Source organism: Hemiscyllium ocellatum (assembly GCF_020745735.1).
Source record: "Hemiscyllium ocellatum isolate sHemOce1 chromosome 38 unlocalized genomic scaffold, sHemOce1.pat.X.cur. SUPER_38_unloc_5, whole genome shotgun sequence".
NCBI classification, from domain to species: domain Eukaryota; kingdom Metazoa; phylum Chordata; class Chondrichthyes; order Orectolobiformes; family Hemiscylliidae; genus Hemiscyllium; species Hemiscyllium ocellatum.
The window spans coordinates 47,641-64,429 of NW_026867523.1; the positions used below are offsets into that span (position 1 = coordinate 47,641).

At 57.8% G+C, this 16,789-nt stretch overlaps 1 protein-coding gene across 1 annotated transcript; it reads right to left on the reverse strand.

The window, feature by feature from the left end:
- Positions 1–376: 376 nt before the first annotated feature.
- rbm42 (RNA binding motif protein 42) lies at positions 377–16,648 on the reverse strand. Its single transcript, XM_060822226.1, has 10 exons — positions 16,371–16,648; positions 14,678–14,807; positions 13,560–13,647; positions 11,364–11,432; positions 9,562–9,707; positions 8,251–8,376; positions 6,934–7,041; positions 4,695–4,812; positions 2,095–2,289; positions 377–855 (listed from the first exon to the last, which is right to left on the reverse strand). Exons 1-10 carry the CDS (start codon positions 16,496–16,498, stop codon positions 743–745), a joined length of 1,221 nt encoding a protein of 406 aa, XP_060678209.1. The 5' UTR covers positions 16,499–16,648; the 3' UTR covers positions 377–742.
- Between the last annotated feature and the right edge of the window lie 141 nt (positions 16,649–16,789).

The following is a 16,789-nucleotide window of genomic DNA, read 5'->3' on the forward strand; positions in this document are numbered from 1 at the left end:
AGGCGAGGGGAGGGGGAGGGGGAGGGGGAGGGGGAGGGGGAGGGGGAGAGTGAGAGACCCATTGCTGAACAGGCCTCTTAACTCCCAAATCGCAGGTTAATCTAGCTTTCGGAGCAGTGTAACTGTGTATTTCTCACTCTGGTCTATTACCCCGTGATCTGGCTTTCCTGCTCCCAAACCAACACTTTTCACTGTACTCAGGTACGCGCGGCGATAATAAATCAAACCCAATCACCGAGACGTGCAGCGCAGCGGGACCACCCTGCCCTGTCAGGGCGTGGTTTCTCGGTCTGCACTGAGGGGGGGGACCCGGTGTGCCCCCTGAGACAGCGGTTACAACAAGGTCAGGAGGGGAAGGAGGAGGCCACCAGCAACGTGAAGTAAAACCATCTATTGCTGCACAACCAGCCGCCAGTGTGTGTGTGTGTGTGTGTGTGTGAGAAAACGAGTGCGCGCGCGTGTAAATTCACAAAACGACGAGAGGTGCCTGCATCAAAACACCTTGTTACACAAGTCCATCAGCTGCTCGGCACTGAGCTGCCCACTGACACGGAGCAGGAAAACTCAGGGGTTGGGGGGAGGGGGGCTGTCAGCATTTATACACAACGCGGGGAGGGGAGGGGGTAACAGGGAGCCCGATGTCTCAACCCCAGGCATCAGGCCACCCCTGGCAGCACCGCGCTGGCGAGGGGGGAGGGGGCCGGACAGAACAGGAAGGTTCTGCGCCGCCCCACACAGTCGCTCAGCGCAGCCCCAGCTTCTTCTTCTCTTTCTGCTTCTTCCTCACCACGTCCAGGTTCCGGTCCCGCCACATGCTCTTCCGCAATTTAATCGGCCGACTCCCGACGTACTTCCCTGGGGAGAGAACGGTCAGGTCAGGAGGATCACCCCGAACCCCTCGATTAGATTCCAGTCTGTAACTCCCTCCCGGGTATCTGTTATTCTGTATATAAACCACCCTGAACCCCTCGATTAGATTCCAGTCTGTAACTCCCTCCCAGGTATCTGTTATTCTGTATGTAAACCATCCTGAACCCCTCGATTAGATTCCAGTCTGTAACTCCCTCCCGGGGTATCTGTTATTCTGTATATAAACCACCCCGAACCCCTCGATTAGATTCCAGTCTGTAACTCCCTCCCGGAGTATCTGTTATTCTGTATATAAACCACCCTGAACCCCTCGATTAGATTCCAGTCTGTAACTCCCTCCCAGGTATCTGTTATTCTGTATGTAAACCATCCTGAACCCCTCGATTAGATTCCAGTCTGTAACTCCCTCCCAGGTATCTGTTATTCTGTATATAAACCACCCCGAACCCCTCGATTAGATTCCAGTCTGTAACTCCCTCCCAGGTATCTGTTATTCTGTATGTAAACCATCCTGAACCCCTCGATTAGATTCCAGTCTGTAACTCCCTCCCGGGGTATCTGTTATTCTGTATATAAACCACCCTGAACCCCTCGTTTAGATTCCAGTCTGTAACTCCCTCCCGGGGTATCTGTTATTCTGTATATAAACCACCCTGAACCCCTCGTTTAGATTCCAGTCTGTAACTCCCTCCCGGGGTATCTGTTATTCTGTATATAAACCACCCCGAACCCCTCGATTAGATTCCAGTCTGTAACTCCCTCCCAGGTATCTGTTATTCTGTATGTAAACCATCCTGAACCCCTCGATTAGATTCCAGTCTGTAACTCCCTCCCAGGTATCTGTTATTCTGTATGTAAACCATCCTGAACCCCTCGATTAGATTCCAGTCTGTAACTCCCTCCCAGGTATCTGTTATTCTGTATATAAACCACCCCGAACCCCTCGATTAGATTCCAGTCTGTAACTCCCTCCCGGGGTATCTGTTATTCTGTATATAAACCACCCTGAACCCCTCGTTTAGATTCCAGTCTGTAACTCCCTCCCGGGGTATCTGTTATTCTGTATATAAACCACCCTGAACCCCTCGTTTAGATTCCAGTCTGTAACTCCCTCCCGGGTATCTGTGATTGTATCCCTAAACCTCGTTTCCCCGATGTTGATTTGGATTTCCCCAGGAGAGCCGTGAGGCCTGTGGGGAGACCGGGTACAGTGTGCCCTCTTACCGTTCATCTCCCTCATTGCCCGCACGTAATCGTTGGGGTCCTTGAAGCTGACGAAGCCGTAGCCCTTGGTCTTGCCAGTGCGTTTGTCCCTGATCACCTTCGCCTTCAGGAAGGATTGGTACTTGCCGAAGGCCCGCCCCAGAATATCGTCGTTCACCTCGTTTCCTAGATCCCCGCAGAAGATTCGGAAATCATCTGGGAGGGGCAGAGAGATAGACAGAGAGTGTGAGGCAGAGGGAGTGAGAGGGGGAGAGAGAGAGAGAGCGCGCACGACACAGAGACAGAGAGAGAGAGAGAGACAGGCAGGGGGGGGGAGAGAGAGAGAGAGAGACAGAATCAGGCAGGGAGAGAGAGAGAGAGAGAGAGATAGAGAGACAGGCAGGGAGAGAGACAGGCAGGGAGCAGTTTGAATCTGGGTCCGGCCAGCGCTGGCAAGGGTCCGTCTCGAGGAGCCATAAACCCCACTGGAGTCACCGGACCTCGGGCTGGCAGTGTGGCCCTGCCAAGGGGGTAGGGGGTATCTGCCCCAGGGGCTTTGCTCATTGATTTGGTTCATTAAGGCATTGTGCGTAACACTGCCTGTTGCTAGTAATTAATTGCCCCATCCCTAATTGCCCCCCACCCCCCCGAGAAGGTGGGGGTGAGCTGCCTCCCTGACCCGCTGCAGTCTGTGCTGTAGGGGAGACCCACAATGTCCCTGAGGGAGGGACTCCCAGGATTCTGACCCAGGAAGGAACGGCCGATAGATTTCCAAGTCGGGATGGGGAGGGGCTCGGAGGGGAACTTGCCGGGGGGGGGGTTCCCATGTACCTGCTGCCCCTTGTCCTTCCAGATGGAAGTGGCCGTGGGTTTGGAAGGTGCTGCCTGAGGGTCTTTGGTGAGTTTCTGCAGAGCATCTTGTAGCTGGTACAACACTGCTGTTACTGAGGGGGGGGGGGAGATGGTACAACACTGCTGTTACTGAGGGGGGGTGGGGGGGAGGGAGGGGATGGTACACACTGCTGTTACTGAGGGAGGGGTGGGGGGAGGGAGGGGATGGTACACACTGCTGTTACTGAGGGGGGGTGAGGGGGAGGGAGGGGATGGTACACACTGCTGTTACTGAGGGGGGTGGGGGGAGGGAGGGAGGGGATGGTACACACTGCTGTTACTGAGGGGGGGTGGGGGGAGGGAGGGGATGGTACACACTGCTGTTACTGAGGGGGGGTGGGGGGAGGGAGGGGATGGTACACACTGCTGTTACTGAGAGGGGGTGGGGGGGGAGGGAGGGAGGGAGAGGATGGTACACACTGCTGTTACTGAGGGAGGGCGGGGGGAGGGAGGGGATGGTACACACTGCTGTTACTGAGGGGGGTGGGGGGGGAGGGAGGGGATGGTACACACTGCTGTTACTGAGGGTGGGTGGGGGGAGGGAGGGGGGGATGGTGCACACTGCTGTTACTGAGGGGGGGGGAAGGGAGGGGATGGTACACACTGCTGTTACTGAGGGGGGGGTGGGGGGAGGGAGGGGATGGTGCACACTGCTGTTACTGAGGGGGGGTGGGGGGAGGGAGGGGATGGTACACACTGCTGTTACTGAGGGGGAGGTGGGGGGGGAGGGGATGGTACACACTGCTGTTACTGAGGGGGGGTGGGGGGAGGGAGGGGATGGTACACACTGCTGTTACTGAGGGTGGGTGGGGGGAGGGAGGGGGGGATGGTGCACACTGCTGTTACTGAGGGGGGTGGGGGGAGGGAGGGGATGGTACACACTGCTGTTACTGAGGGGGAGGTGGGGGGGGAGATGGTACACACTGCTGTTACTGAGGGGGGGGGGGGGGAAGGGAGGGGATGGTACACACTGCTGTTACTGAGGGGGGGTGGGGGGAGGGAGGGGATGGTACACACTGCTGTTACTGAGGGGGGGTGGGGGGAGGGAGGGGATGGTACACACTGCTGTTACTGAGGGGGGGTGGGGGAGGGAGGGGATGGTACACACTGCTGTTACTGAGGGGGGGTGGGGGGAGGGAGGGGATGGTACACACTGCTGTTACTGAGGGGGGGTGGGGGGAGGGAGGGGATGGTACACACTGCTGTTACTGGGGGGGGGGAAGAGGGGATGGTACACACTGCTGTTACTGAGGGGGGGGGGGAAGAGGGGATGGTACACACTGCTGTTACTGAGGGGGGGGGGGGGAAGAGGGGATGGTACACACTGCTGTTACACACAGGCGCGCGCTCAGCCTCGCACACACAGGCGCACGCTCATACACACACACACAGGCGCACGCTCATACACACACACACACTCTCACACGTACGTGAACCCTGTCAGAGACACTGGACAGTAAGGATCTCACACAATGACAGACAGAAACGCCGCCTGGTCAGGGTAAACATCGGACAGTCTCTGGGAGCTGTGTGTGAGGTGGGTTATGGTAGGGAGGCCGCTACACTGCAGTTAGCTCATGGGTCAGGGTACCCACCGAGATCAGGCCTGCTCACGACACACACTTCACCCCCCCTGTGGCCCAGACTGGGGTGGGCGGGGTGAGAGTGCATCAGTCACCCCGATGACCCTCTCCCCTCCCACCTCCAACACGACAGGACCACGGGCTCACCGTGTTCCCACTCCAATAGGCTCGGATCCTCCCAGGAAATCCCGGCTGCTGTCCGGATACAACGTTTCGTCCTCTCCTGTTTGTTCTTCTTTTTATCTTCAGGGATCACCTCCCCAACCTGAGCAAGCAGACAAGAGCTAGCCTGAGCAGGGGAGGGATCACTGGGCAGTGATCAGGAGCAGGAACCCGGGCTGATTTCCCCCCCCCCTCTCTCTCTCTCTCTCTAACCCAGGGATCACTGGGCAGTGATCAGGAGCAGGATCCCCGGCTGATTTCCCCCTCTCTCTCTCTAATCCAGGGATCACTGGGCAGTGATCAGGAGCAGGAACCCTGGCTGATTATCCCCCCCCTCCCTCTTTCTCTCTCTCACTCTAACCCAGGGATCACTGGGCAGTGATCAGGAGCAGGAACCCTGGCTGATTTCCCCCCCTCTCTCTCTCCCTAACCCAGGGATCACTGGGCAGTGATCAGGAGCAGGAACCCTGGCTGATTTCCCCCCTCTCTCTCTCACTCTAACCCAGGGATCACTGGGCAGTGATCAGGAGCAGGAACCCTGGCTGATTTCCCCTCTCTCTCACTAACCCAGGGGTCACTGGGCAGTGATCAGGAGCAGGAACCCTGGCTGATTTACCCCCCTCTCTCTCCCTAACCCAGGGATCACTGGGCAGTGATCAGGAGCAGGAACCCTGGCTGATTTCCCCCCTCTCTCTCCCTAACCCAGGGGTCACTGGGCAGTGATCAGGAGCAGGAACCCTGGCTGATTTCCCCCTCTCTCTAACCCAGGGATCACTGGGCAGTGATCAGGAGCAGGAACCCTGGCTGATTTCCCCCACTCTCTCACCCAGGGATCACTGGGCAGTGATCAGGAGCAGGAACCCTGGCTGATTTCCCCCACTCTCTAACCCAGGGATCACTGGGCAGTGATCAGGAGCAGGAACCCTGGCTGATTTCCCCCTCTCTCTCTCTCACTCTAACCCAGGGATCACTGGGCAGTGATCAGGAGCAGGAACCCTGGCTGATTTCCCCCTCTCTCTAACCCAGGGATCACTGGGCAGTGATCAGGAGCAGGAACCCTGGCTGATTTCCCCCACTCTCTAACCCAGGGATCACTGGGCAGTGATCAGGAGCAGGAACCCTGGCTGATTTCCCCTCTCTCTCACTAACCCAGGGGTCACTGGGCAGTGATCAGGAGCAGGAACCCTGGCTGATTTACCCTCTCTCTCTCCCTAACCCAGGGATCACTGGGCAGTGATCAGGAGCAGGAACCCTGGCTGATTTCCCCCCTCTCTCTCCCTAACCCAGGGGTCACTGGGCAGTGATCAGGAGCAGGAACCCTGGCTGATTTCCCCCTCTCTCTAACCCAGGGATCACTGGGCAGTGATCAGGAGCAGGAACCCTGGCTGATTTCCCCCTCTCTCTAACCCAGGGATCACTGGGCAGTGATCAGGAGCAGGAACCCTGGCTGATTTCCCCTCTCTCTCACTAACCCAGGGGTCACTGGGCAGTGATCAGGAGCAGGAACCCTGGCTGATTTCCCCTCTCTCTCACTAACCCAGGGGTCACTGGGCAGTGATCAGGAGCAGGAACCCTGGCTGTGGTCCCCTCTCTCTCTCTCTAACCCAGGGGTCACTGGGCAGTGATCAGGAGCAGGAACCCTGGCTGATTTCCCCTCTCTCTCTCTCTAACCCAGGGGTCACTGGGCAGTGATCAGGAGCAGGAACCCTGGCTGATTTCCCCTCTCTCTCACTAACCCAGGGGTCACTGGGCAGTGATCAGGAGCAGGAACCCTGGCTGATTTCCCCTCTCTCTCACTAACCCAGGGGTCACTGGGCAGTGATCAGGAGCAGGAACCCTGGCTGATTTCCCCTCTCTCTCACTAACCCAGGGGTCACTGGGCAGTGGTCTGGGTGACAGGAATAAGGGATGGGTGGGGGAGGAATGACTCTGAGATAGGAGAACAGTAGTAGGCCATTCAGCCTATCCATGCTCCTCTGCCATTCGATGAGGTCATAGCTGATCTGACCATCATCCCCGCCCTCCCTAGATGCCCCGGCCTGTCCATTATAGATGTGCTACGCCCCCTGCCTGCCCGTCACGGAAACGTCCCGCCCCCTGCCTGTCCGTCAGCCACACCCCACCCCCGACTCCTCGTCACAGACATGTCCCGCCCCCTGCCTGTCCGTCACGGACACATCCCGCCCCCTGCCTGTCCGTCATGGACATGCCCCGCCCCCTTTACCTCCACGTGTGGAGGCTCCACCTCCGGTAATGTGGGTCCAATCAGGTTGTCCTCTGTGGGCAGCTCCTTCTCCTCCAGGACAGTGGGCACATGGGGCTCAGGGATCTCCTGTTCGGGGGGGGGGGGGGGGGGGAAGAGGCATGGGGAGGTGGGGAGGGGGTGGCGAAGAGAGAGAGAGAGGGAGAGATGAATGAGTACAGACATCACAGATCTAAAACCCACACCCTGAGACAGAAAACACACAGGCTCAGAAGGACCATCTCCCCCAGGGACACGGACACACACACACACCCAGAGACAGACAGGGACACACACACACCCAGAGACAGACAGGGACACACATACACACACACACACACACACACACACACGGGCACACAGAGACAGACAGGGACACACACACACACACAGACAGACAGGGACAGGGACAGGGACACACAGACACACACAGAGACAGACAGGGACACACATACACACACACACACAGAGACAGGGACAGGGACACACATACACACACACAGAGAGACAGACAGGGACACACACACAGACAGGGACAGGGTCTCTCTCTCTCTCTCTCTCTCACACACACACACACACAGACAGGGACACACAGAGTGCACAGAGACAGACAGGGACACACACACACAGACAGAGACAGGCTCTCACACACACACACACACACACACAGACAGAGACAGGCTCTCACACACACACACACACAGACAGAGACAGGCTCTCACACACACACACACACACACACAGAGACAGGGACACACACACACAGACAGAGACAGGGACACACACACACAGACAGAGACAGGCTCTCACACACACACACACACACAGACAGAGACAGGATCACACACACAGACAGAGACAGGGACACACACACACAGACAGAGACAGGGACACACACACACAGACAGAGACAGAGTCACACACACACAGACAGAGACAGGGACACACACACACAGACAGAGACAGGGACACACACAGACAGACAGAGACAGAGTCACACACACACAGACAGACAGAGACAGGGACGCACACACACAGACAGACAGGGACGCACACACACAGACAGACAGGGACGCACACACACAGACAGACAGGGTCGCACACACACAGACAGAGACAGGGTCGCACACACACAGACAGAGACAGGGTCGCACACACACAGACAGAGACAGGGTCGCACACACACAGACAGAGACAGGGTCGCACACACACACACACAGACAGGGTCGCACACACACACACACAGACAGGGTCGCACACACACACACACAGACAGACAGGGGTACACCTACCACTCACCTCTTTGGGCTTGACCACAGGGGGCCTGTAGACTGTGGGTGCTGCCTGAATGATGGTCAGGTTGGCTTTTGGCATGGGCTGGAGCACTGGGGGGTGGACTGGCAGCAGAGGGGGCAGCTGATTTACCTGCGAGAGGGCAAGCACATCACTGGGGTTAGGACAAAGGAACAGACCATTCGGCCCTTCTGCTCTCCAGCAGCCTCTCCCCACCATACCGTTTCCTCATCTCTGATCATCATCACCAGTTGCTTCGCTTCCGCGCGGATTATCCAGCTTCCCTCCCAATTTCAACACATCAAAACGATGTACACCGACTCTCTGTGGGAGCCAGTCCCACATGCCTGCCTCCCACTCTCGGGAGGAATATGCTTCTCCTGAATTCCCAAAGGGATTTTGACAGGATTGTTTGCAAACTCCGATACGAACCACACAAGTGAAGATGCCTTCCCTCCCTCTCCCGATCGCACCCCCTTTCAGAATATTAAACCACTCAAACAGGTCACCCCGCAGCACACTCCCTTCAGAGAAAAAAGGATCCAGTCTAGTCAGTATCTGCCAACAGGACATAATCTCTCTCTGTCCTGGGATCACCCTTGGAAAATGCATCTTCTACAGGACCTCACCTTATTAACATCAAATGCAGATTGCAACTGTGCACAGTGCTCCGAGTGTGGGTCTGACTGAGGGATACGGAGACTGGAACTGTGCACGGTGCTCCGAGTGTGGGTCTGACTGACGGATACAGAGACTGGAACTGTGCACGGTGCTCCGAGTGTGGGTCTGAGTGAGGGATACGGAGACTGGAACTGTGCACGGTGCTCCGAGTGTGGGTCTGACTGAGGGATACGGAGACTGGAACTGTGCACGGTGCTCCGAGTGTGGGTCTGACTGAGGGATACGGAGACTGGAACTGTGCACGGTGCTCCGAGTGTGGGTCTGACTGAGGGATACGGAGACTGGAACTGTGCACGGTGCTCCGAGTGTGGGTCTGACTGAGGGATACGGAGACTGGAACTGTGCACGGTGCTCCGAGTGTGGGTCTGACTGAGGGATACGGAGACTGGAACTGTGAACGGTGCTCCGAGTGTGGGTCTGACTGAGGGATACGGAGACTGGAACTGTGCACGGTGCTCCGAGTGTGGGTCTGACTGAGGGATACAGAGACTGGAACTGCACGGTGCTCCGAGTGTGGGTTTGACTGAGAGATACGGAGACTGGAACTGAGTGTCAGGTGAGAGACGTGAACATTTCAGGGCGAGGATGACATTCACGGTGAAAGCACAGCTGTCCAGGACATGCAGACACACTCACGTTGGAATACCGCACTGGATGCATCGGTCCCATTGGGGGCGGAGGGGCCATGGGATGGCCCATCAGAAGGGGAGGAGGAGTGCGCATCGGCGGCCCCATCAACGGAGGGGGAGGGGGTGGCCTCATGGGAGGCATCCGGGGTCCGGCTGGGAAACAACAAACAGGACCACACGGTTAAACCACCGACAACAACAGGACACAACCAACACGGTCCCATTCTGCTCACATTCAAAACACATACACCATCCCAGACTCAGGGACATTACAGGGCTGGGCCTGTCCAAACATGGGCTACAGTACTGGTGGGGACAGGGCTGTCCCTGTATAACACTGGGGTACAGTACTGGTGGGGACAGGGCTGTCCCTGTATAACACTGGGGTACAGTACTGGTGGGGACAGGGCTGTCCCTGTATAACACTGGGGTACAGTACCGGTGGGGGCAGGGCTGTCCCTGTATAACACTGGGGTACAGTACTGGTGGGGGCAGGGCTGTCCCTGTATAACACTGGGGTACAGTACTGGTGGGAAACAGGTCTGTCCCTGTATAACACTGGGGTACAGTACTGGTGGGGACAGGTCTGTCCCTGTATAACACTGGGGTACAGTACTGGTGGGGACAGGTCTGTCACTGTATAACACTGGGGTACAGTACTGGTGGGGGACAGGCCTGTCCCTGTATAACACTGGGGTACCGTACTGGTGGGGACAGGTCTGTCACTGTATAACACTGGGGTACCGTACTGGTGGGGACAGGTCTGTCCCTGTATAACACTGGGGTACAGTACTGGTGAGGACAGGTCTGTCCCTGCATAACACTGGGGTACAGTACCGGTGGGGACAGGTCTGTCCCTGTATAACACTGGGGTACAGTACTGGTGGGGACAGGTCTGTCCCTGTACAACACTGGGGTACAGTACTGGTGGGGACAGGTCTGTCCCTGTATAACACTGGGGTACAGTACTGGTGGGGACAGGCCTGTCACTGTATAACACTGGGGTACAGTACTGGTGGGGACAGGTCTGTCCCTGTATAACACTGGGGTACAGTACTGGTGGGGACAGGTCTGTCCCTGTATAACACTGGGGTACAGTACTGGTGGGGACAGGTCTGTCCCTGTATAACACTGGGGTACAGTACTGGTGGGGACAGGTCTGTCGCTGTATAACACTGGGGTACAGTACTGGTGGGGACAGGTCTGTCCCTGTATAACACCGGGGTACAGTACTGGTGGGGACAGGTCTGTCCCTGTATAACACTGGGACACAGTACTGGTGGGGACAGCTCTGTCCCTGTATAACACTGGGGTACAGTACTGGTGGGGACAGGTCTGTCCCTGTATAACACTGGGGTACAGTACTGGTGGGGACAGGTCTGTCGCTGTATAACACTGGGGTACAGTACTGGTGGGGACAGCTCTGTCCCTGTATAACACTGGGGTACAGTACTGGTGGGGACAGGTCTGTCCCTGTATAACACTGGGGTACAGTACCGGTGGGGACAGGTCTGTCACTGTATAACACTGGGGTACAGTACTGGTGGGGACAGGTCTGTCACTGTATAACACTGGGGTACAAACCTGGTGGGGACAGGTCTGTCCCTGTATAACACTGGGGTACAGTACTGGTGGGGACAGGTCTGTCACTGTATAACACTGGGGTACAGTACTGGTGGGGACAGGTCTGTCACTGTATAACACTGGGGTACAGTACTGGTGGGGACAGGTCTGTCACTGTATAACGCTGGGGTACAGGTCTGTCACTGTATAACGCTGGGGTACAGTACTGGGTTAAGATCGACGTACCCGGTCTCTGGAGAACGTGAGGAACGAAGACGGGTCTAACAATTGGAGACTCTCTTGGTGGAGGCATTGCTGTGGAGACAGAGAGAGATATAGCAGTAGGTCAGACCAGACAGTGCGGTGCGGGCAGCTGGGACACAGAGGGAGGTTTACCGGCTCAGAGTCGGACCTTGTCCCAAGGCAGTCTCTCATTCCCATAGCTTTGACCCCATTCAGAAAGCTGGATTTGTGTCCCCTGCAGTCAGACAGCACAGAACAGACCCTTCGGCCCAACCTGTCCATGCTGACCCTGATATCCCAACCCCATCTCGTCCCCCCGCCAGCACCCGGTCCATACCCCTCCAAACCCTTCCTATTCATGTCCCCATCCAAATGCCTTTTAAATGTTAAAAATCACACAACACCAGGTTAGGGCGGCACGGTGGCACAGTGGTTAGCACTGCTGCCTCACAGCGACAGGGACCTGGGTTCGATTCCCGCCTCAGGCGACTGACTGTGTGGAGTTTGCACGTTCTCCCCGTGTCTGCGTGGGTTTCCTCCAGGTGCTCCGGTTTCCTCCCACAGTCCAAAGATGTGCAGGTCAGGTGAATTGGCCATGCTAAATTGCCCGTAGTGTTAGGTAAGGGGTAAATGTAGGGGTATGGGTGGGTTGCGCTTCGGCGGGTCAGTGTGGACTTGTTGGGCCAAAGGGCCTGTTTCCACACTGTAAGTAATCTAATCTAAGCTAATCTAAATAATTAAACCTACTGGACTGTAACTGGGTGTTGTGTGATTTTTAACGTTGTACACCCCAGTCCAACACCGGCATCTCCAAATCATGCCTCTTAAATGCTGTCATTGTACCAGCCCCCACCACTTCCTCTGGCAGCTCATCCCATACACGTACCACCCTCTGGGGGAAAAAGTTGCCGCTAGGGTCCCTTTTAACCTTTCCCCTTTCACCTTAATCCTATGGCTCAGTGGTTGGCACTGCTGCCTCCCAGCGCCAGGGACCCCAGTTCGATCCCACCCTCGGACGACTGTCTGTGTGGAGTTTGCACATTCTCCCCGTGTCTGCGTGGGTTTCCTCCGGGTGCTCCGGTTTCCTCCCACAGTCCAAAGATGTGCATGATGGGTGAATTGACCATTCTAAATTTCCCATAGTGCCCAGGGATGTATAGATTGGGGGTAAATGTAGAGGAATGGGATATTCTTCAGAGGGTCAGTGTGGACTTGTAGGGCCGAAGGGCCTGTTTCCACGCTATAGGGATTCTATGCTCCTCTAGCTCTGGACTCCCCCACCCCAGGGAAAAGACCTTGTCTATTTACCCTCTCCATGCCCCTCATGATTTTATAAACCTCTATAAGGTCACCCCTCAGCCTCCGACGCTCCAGGGAAAACAGCCCCAGCCTGTTCAGCCTCTCCCTGTAGCTCAGACCCTCTTTTCGGCACCCTTTCAAGTTTCACAACATTTTTTCAGTTCGCAGCTCACCGTTGTTTGACAAGTTCGACAGAATCCGACTCAAACCCACATCGAAAAGGATCGGGGTCAGGTGAGCGTCTGAGTCAGGGTGGGAGATGTTGGGATTGGTTTGGAAGGAATTCTGTCACTCAAGACAGAGCGAGGTTTATCAAATCCTGAGCAGCATCGAGGTGTACAGCAGGGTCTGATCCCCCGGCTGGGGGTGATTTCACCTCAGGGGGGTGTATTTTTCAGGGGAAGAGGAGAGAGATTAAAGAAAGGACTCAAGGGGCAATTGCTTTCACACACAGAGTGCATTCACGTGTGGGATGACCTTCCTGAGGAAGTGGGAGGGAGGGGGACAGTTACAATGTTTAAAAGGCATTTGGATAAGGACATGGACAGGGAAGGGTTGGAGGGAGATGGGCCAGGGGCAGGTAGCGGGGGGAAATAGTTAGTTTGGGGATTAGGGTCGGCACGGGCAGGAAGGGCCGAAGGGTTTGCATGCAGGACAGTATGGCAGGCAGAGACAGAGATAGAGGGCCAGACGGGCGCTGGGATTGAGGGAGGGAGAGCCAGAGCTCGGGGACGGAGGGGGTTCCACAGGGAGGTGAAGGCCAATGGTGGAGCGATGGGGATCGGGGGGGAGGGGGAGTGACCGATGGGGATCGGGGGGAGGGGGAGTGACCGGTGGGGATCGGGGGGAGGGGGAGTGACCGGTGGGGATCGGGGGGAGGGGGAGTGGCTGATGACTTACCGGGCCCGACAAACGGCGAGGGAGGTCCCAGCACCGGAGGCATCACCGTGGCTGCAGCAGCTGCTCGGGCTTCCAGGCTTTGCTGGACCTGAGGGTGGGGGAAGAGAGAGGGAGAGTGTGTGTGTGAGAGAGAGAGAGAGAGAGACCGCGTGAGATATTGGTGGGGGGTGTGGGGGGAGGGGGGGGGAAGAGAGAGATAGCAAGCGAACAAGAGAGCGCGCGAGAAAGAGAGGGAGGGCAGAAAAACATGAAAGAGAGAGAGAGACACAGACAGCGGGCACGAGAAAGTGAGAGAGCGAGCGCGCGCACCAGAGAGAATGTGAGCAAGTGTGAGAGATTGTGAGTGCGTGCGTGACAGAGAAACAGTGAGCGCACGTGTGCGAGAGAGAGCAAGAGAGTGCGCAATAGTGAATGAGAGCATGCACAAGGAGGGAGGTGGGGCCCGTGTGAGAGAGAGACAGAGACAGAGCACGTGGGAAAGATCACGAGAGAAAAACCCTCTCAGAACCCTGTGGAACACAACCAGGTAACATACAGCTCAATAAAGGATCGGTTCCTGTCCAACCAACTGAAGGGGGGGGGGGCTGAGTGGCCTCCTGTTCCTGTGTAACAGGCTGGAGAAGGAGGGGCTGAATGGCCTCCTGTCCCTATGTAACAGGCTGAAGGAGGAGGGGCTGAGTGGCCTCCTGTCCCTATGTAACAGGCTGGAGGAGGAGGGGCTGAGTGGCCTCCTGTCCCTATGTAACAGGCTGGAGGAGGAGGGGCTGAGTGGCCTCCTGTCCCTATGTAACAGGCTGGAGGAGGAGGAGGGGCTGAGTGGCCTCCTGTTCCTGTGTAACAGGCTGTGGGAGGAGGGGCTGAGTGGCCTCCTGTCCCTGTGTAACAGGCTGGAGGAGGAGGAGGGGCTGAGTGGCCTCCTGTCCCTATGTAACAGGCTGGAGGAGGAGGGGCTGAGTGGCCTCCTGTCCCTGTGTAACAGGCTGGAGGAGGAGGGGCTGAGTGGCCTCCTGTCCCTGTGTAACAGGCTGGAGGAGGAGGAGGGGCTGAGTGGCCTCCTGTCCCTGTGTGACTCTCTCTCTGACAGAGTGATACCCATGAGCCGTCCTGTTAACACTGACCTGCCGATACGTGTTGGTTCCGATGATGGGCCGTGCGACAGGAACTGGCATCATGGCCACGGGGACCGTCTCCGGGACAGCGGTGACGGCTGAGGTGGACACCGGCGCACCCAGGACCTCCTGCTCAAACCTGCCGATGAGGAGAGACACCAAGATGGGGGGGTGGGGGGGATTAGAGAACAAACACTCTAGAGACAGAGAGACACCCGCGCTCATGCTCACCTCGTTCCCCTCAGAGAGGCTGAGGGAGAGACTCCCTGGGGCTGGGGCTGGGGCTGGGGCTGGGGGTGAGACGAAGGGCTCCAGTTCACATGAGGAGGAGCTGGGATCGTTTCTCTCCCCCCCACCACCCGGAATGGGGAAGGTTACGAGAGAGGTTGGAGGGCTTTCCGTCGAGGTGATGAGGCGGACGCCGTCTCCAAGCGCAGGCGGGGTCAGTCACGAGAAGGACACAGATCGGGGAGGACCGGGTAAAGGCACGAGCTTGGGGGGGGGGGGGGGGGGGAGCGGAAGAGATGGAGAACCATCTTCAGAAAGCAAGCCCACACAAACTAAACCCATCCTGGGGGGGAGGGGGGTGTTCCAATATCGCTGTTCCTCCATTGGAGTTCAGGGAATGACCTCTTCACTCTGACCCCTGAACTTACTGCACCCTCTTGCTGTCGCCCTGACCCTTTCCTGCCTGGCCAGAGAGCAACTTTCGTGGCAATATACCCCCCCCCCCGCCCCCTGCCCTCACGCCACTGCTTGCACAGTTGACCTACTTTCTCTATTAACACCTACCCTTCATCGCTCTATTGCTCCTCTATTAACATTAACACTCCTGGTGGCTTTCGCTGGGGATTGTGGGACGGGGAGGTGGGAACCGGCCTCGTCTCCTGCTCCATTCACCCTTTTGTCAACAACGGAAAAATGAGTTATACAAAATATTTGCTCTGTGTCTCCCCAAACTGACACTTTAAGGACTGGGCTCCCATTTGGAGCTACTATGGGAGCTGAAAGACCCGCCGCCGACAGCGCCAAGGGAGGACCGCAGTGGCCGCAGCAGGGACTGCAGCCAGGTGGGGGAACTGAGGCAGACACATTGCGCCTGCTCAGATGACGGGAGTCCTCCGGCTGCAGCGCTCAGGGAGGACCGCAGTGGCCGCGGCAGGGACTGCAGCCAGGTGGGGGGAACGGAGGCAGACACATTGCGCCTGCTCAGATGACGGGAGTCCTCCGGCTGCAGCGCTCAGGGAGGACCGCGGAGGCGGCGGGAGGCACTGCAGCGGGTTGAAGGAGAGACGGTGCGCCCTGCTCAGGGTCCTCCTGAGACAGCGCCAAGGGAGGATAGCGGTGGCTGCGTGAAAGACTGGGGATGGGGGGGGAGAGAGGGGACACTGCGCCTGCTCAGAGTCTGGGAGTCCTCCCGAGACAGCGCCAAAGGAGGACCTCGGTGGTCGAAGGGAGGGACTCGCAGGAGGGGGTAAGGGAGTCAGTGCGCGTGCTCAGACGCGGGTAACCCTCCAGCGACAGCGCCAAGGGAGGACCGAAGTGGCCGAGGGAGGGGCTTGCAGCGGGTGAGGGAGTCAATGCGCGTGCTCAGAGGCGGATGTCCTCCAGCGACAGCGCCAAGGGAGGACCGCGGTGGCCACGGGGACGGATTGCAGCGGCGGGAAGTAAAGGGAAGAGAACCCGCCGCCCGCCGACTCACAGCGCCATCTCGGCCTCCATCTCCTTCATCTTCTCCTCGCCGGTTTTCGTCGCCACCGCCGGTGTCCCCGGTCCGGGAGGTGGGGGTGGTGGCGGCGGCGGTGGGGGTGGCGGCACGGCCGCCATCATCTCGCCGCCGAGCTCGCTCTCTCTCTCTCTCCCGCCGCCGCTGCCTCCTGACAGGCCCCGAGCCTGAGAACAAGCCGCTGCCGCCGCGGGAATGAGGGCCGCACCCGCGCTCTTCACCGGCGCCGCGCCGCTGGAGCGACGACTGCAGGACGGGAGGGCTCACTGCACCTCCGGGAGGGCTGTGTCACTGGGAGCACTCAGTGCTGTCACCTACAGTCCGGGAGGGCTCACTGCACCTCCGGGAGGGCTGTGTCACTGGGAGCACTCAGTGCTGTCACCTACAGTCTTGGA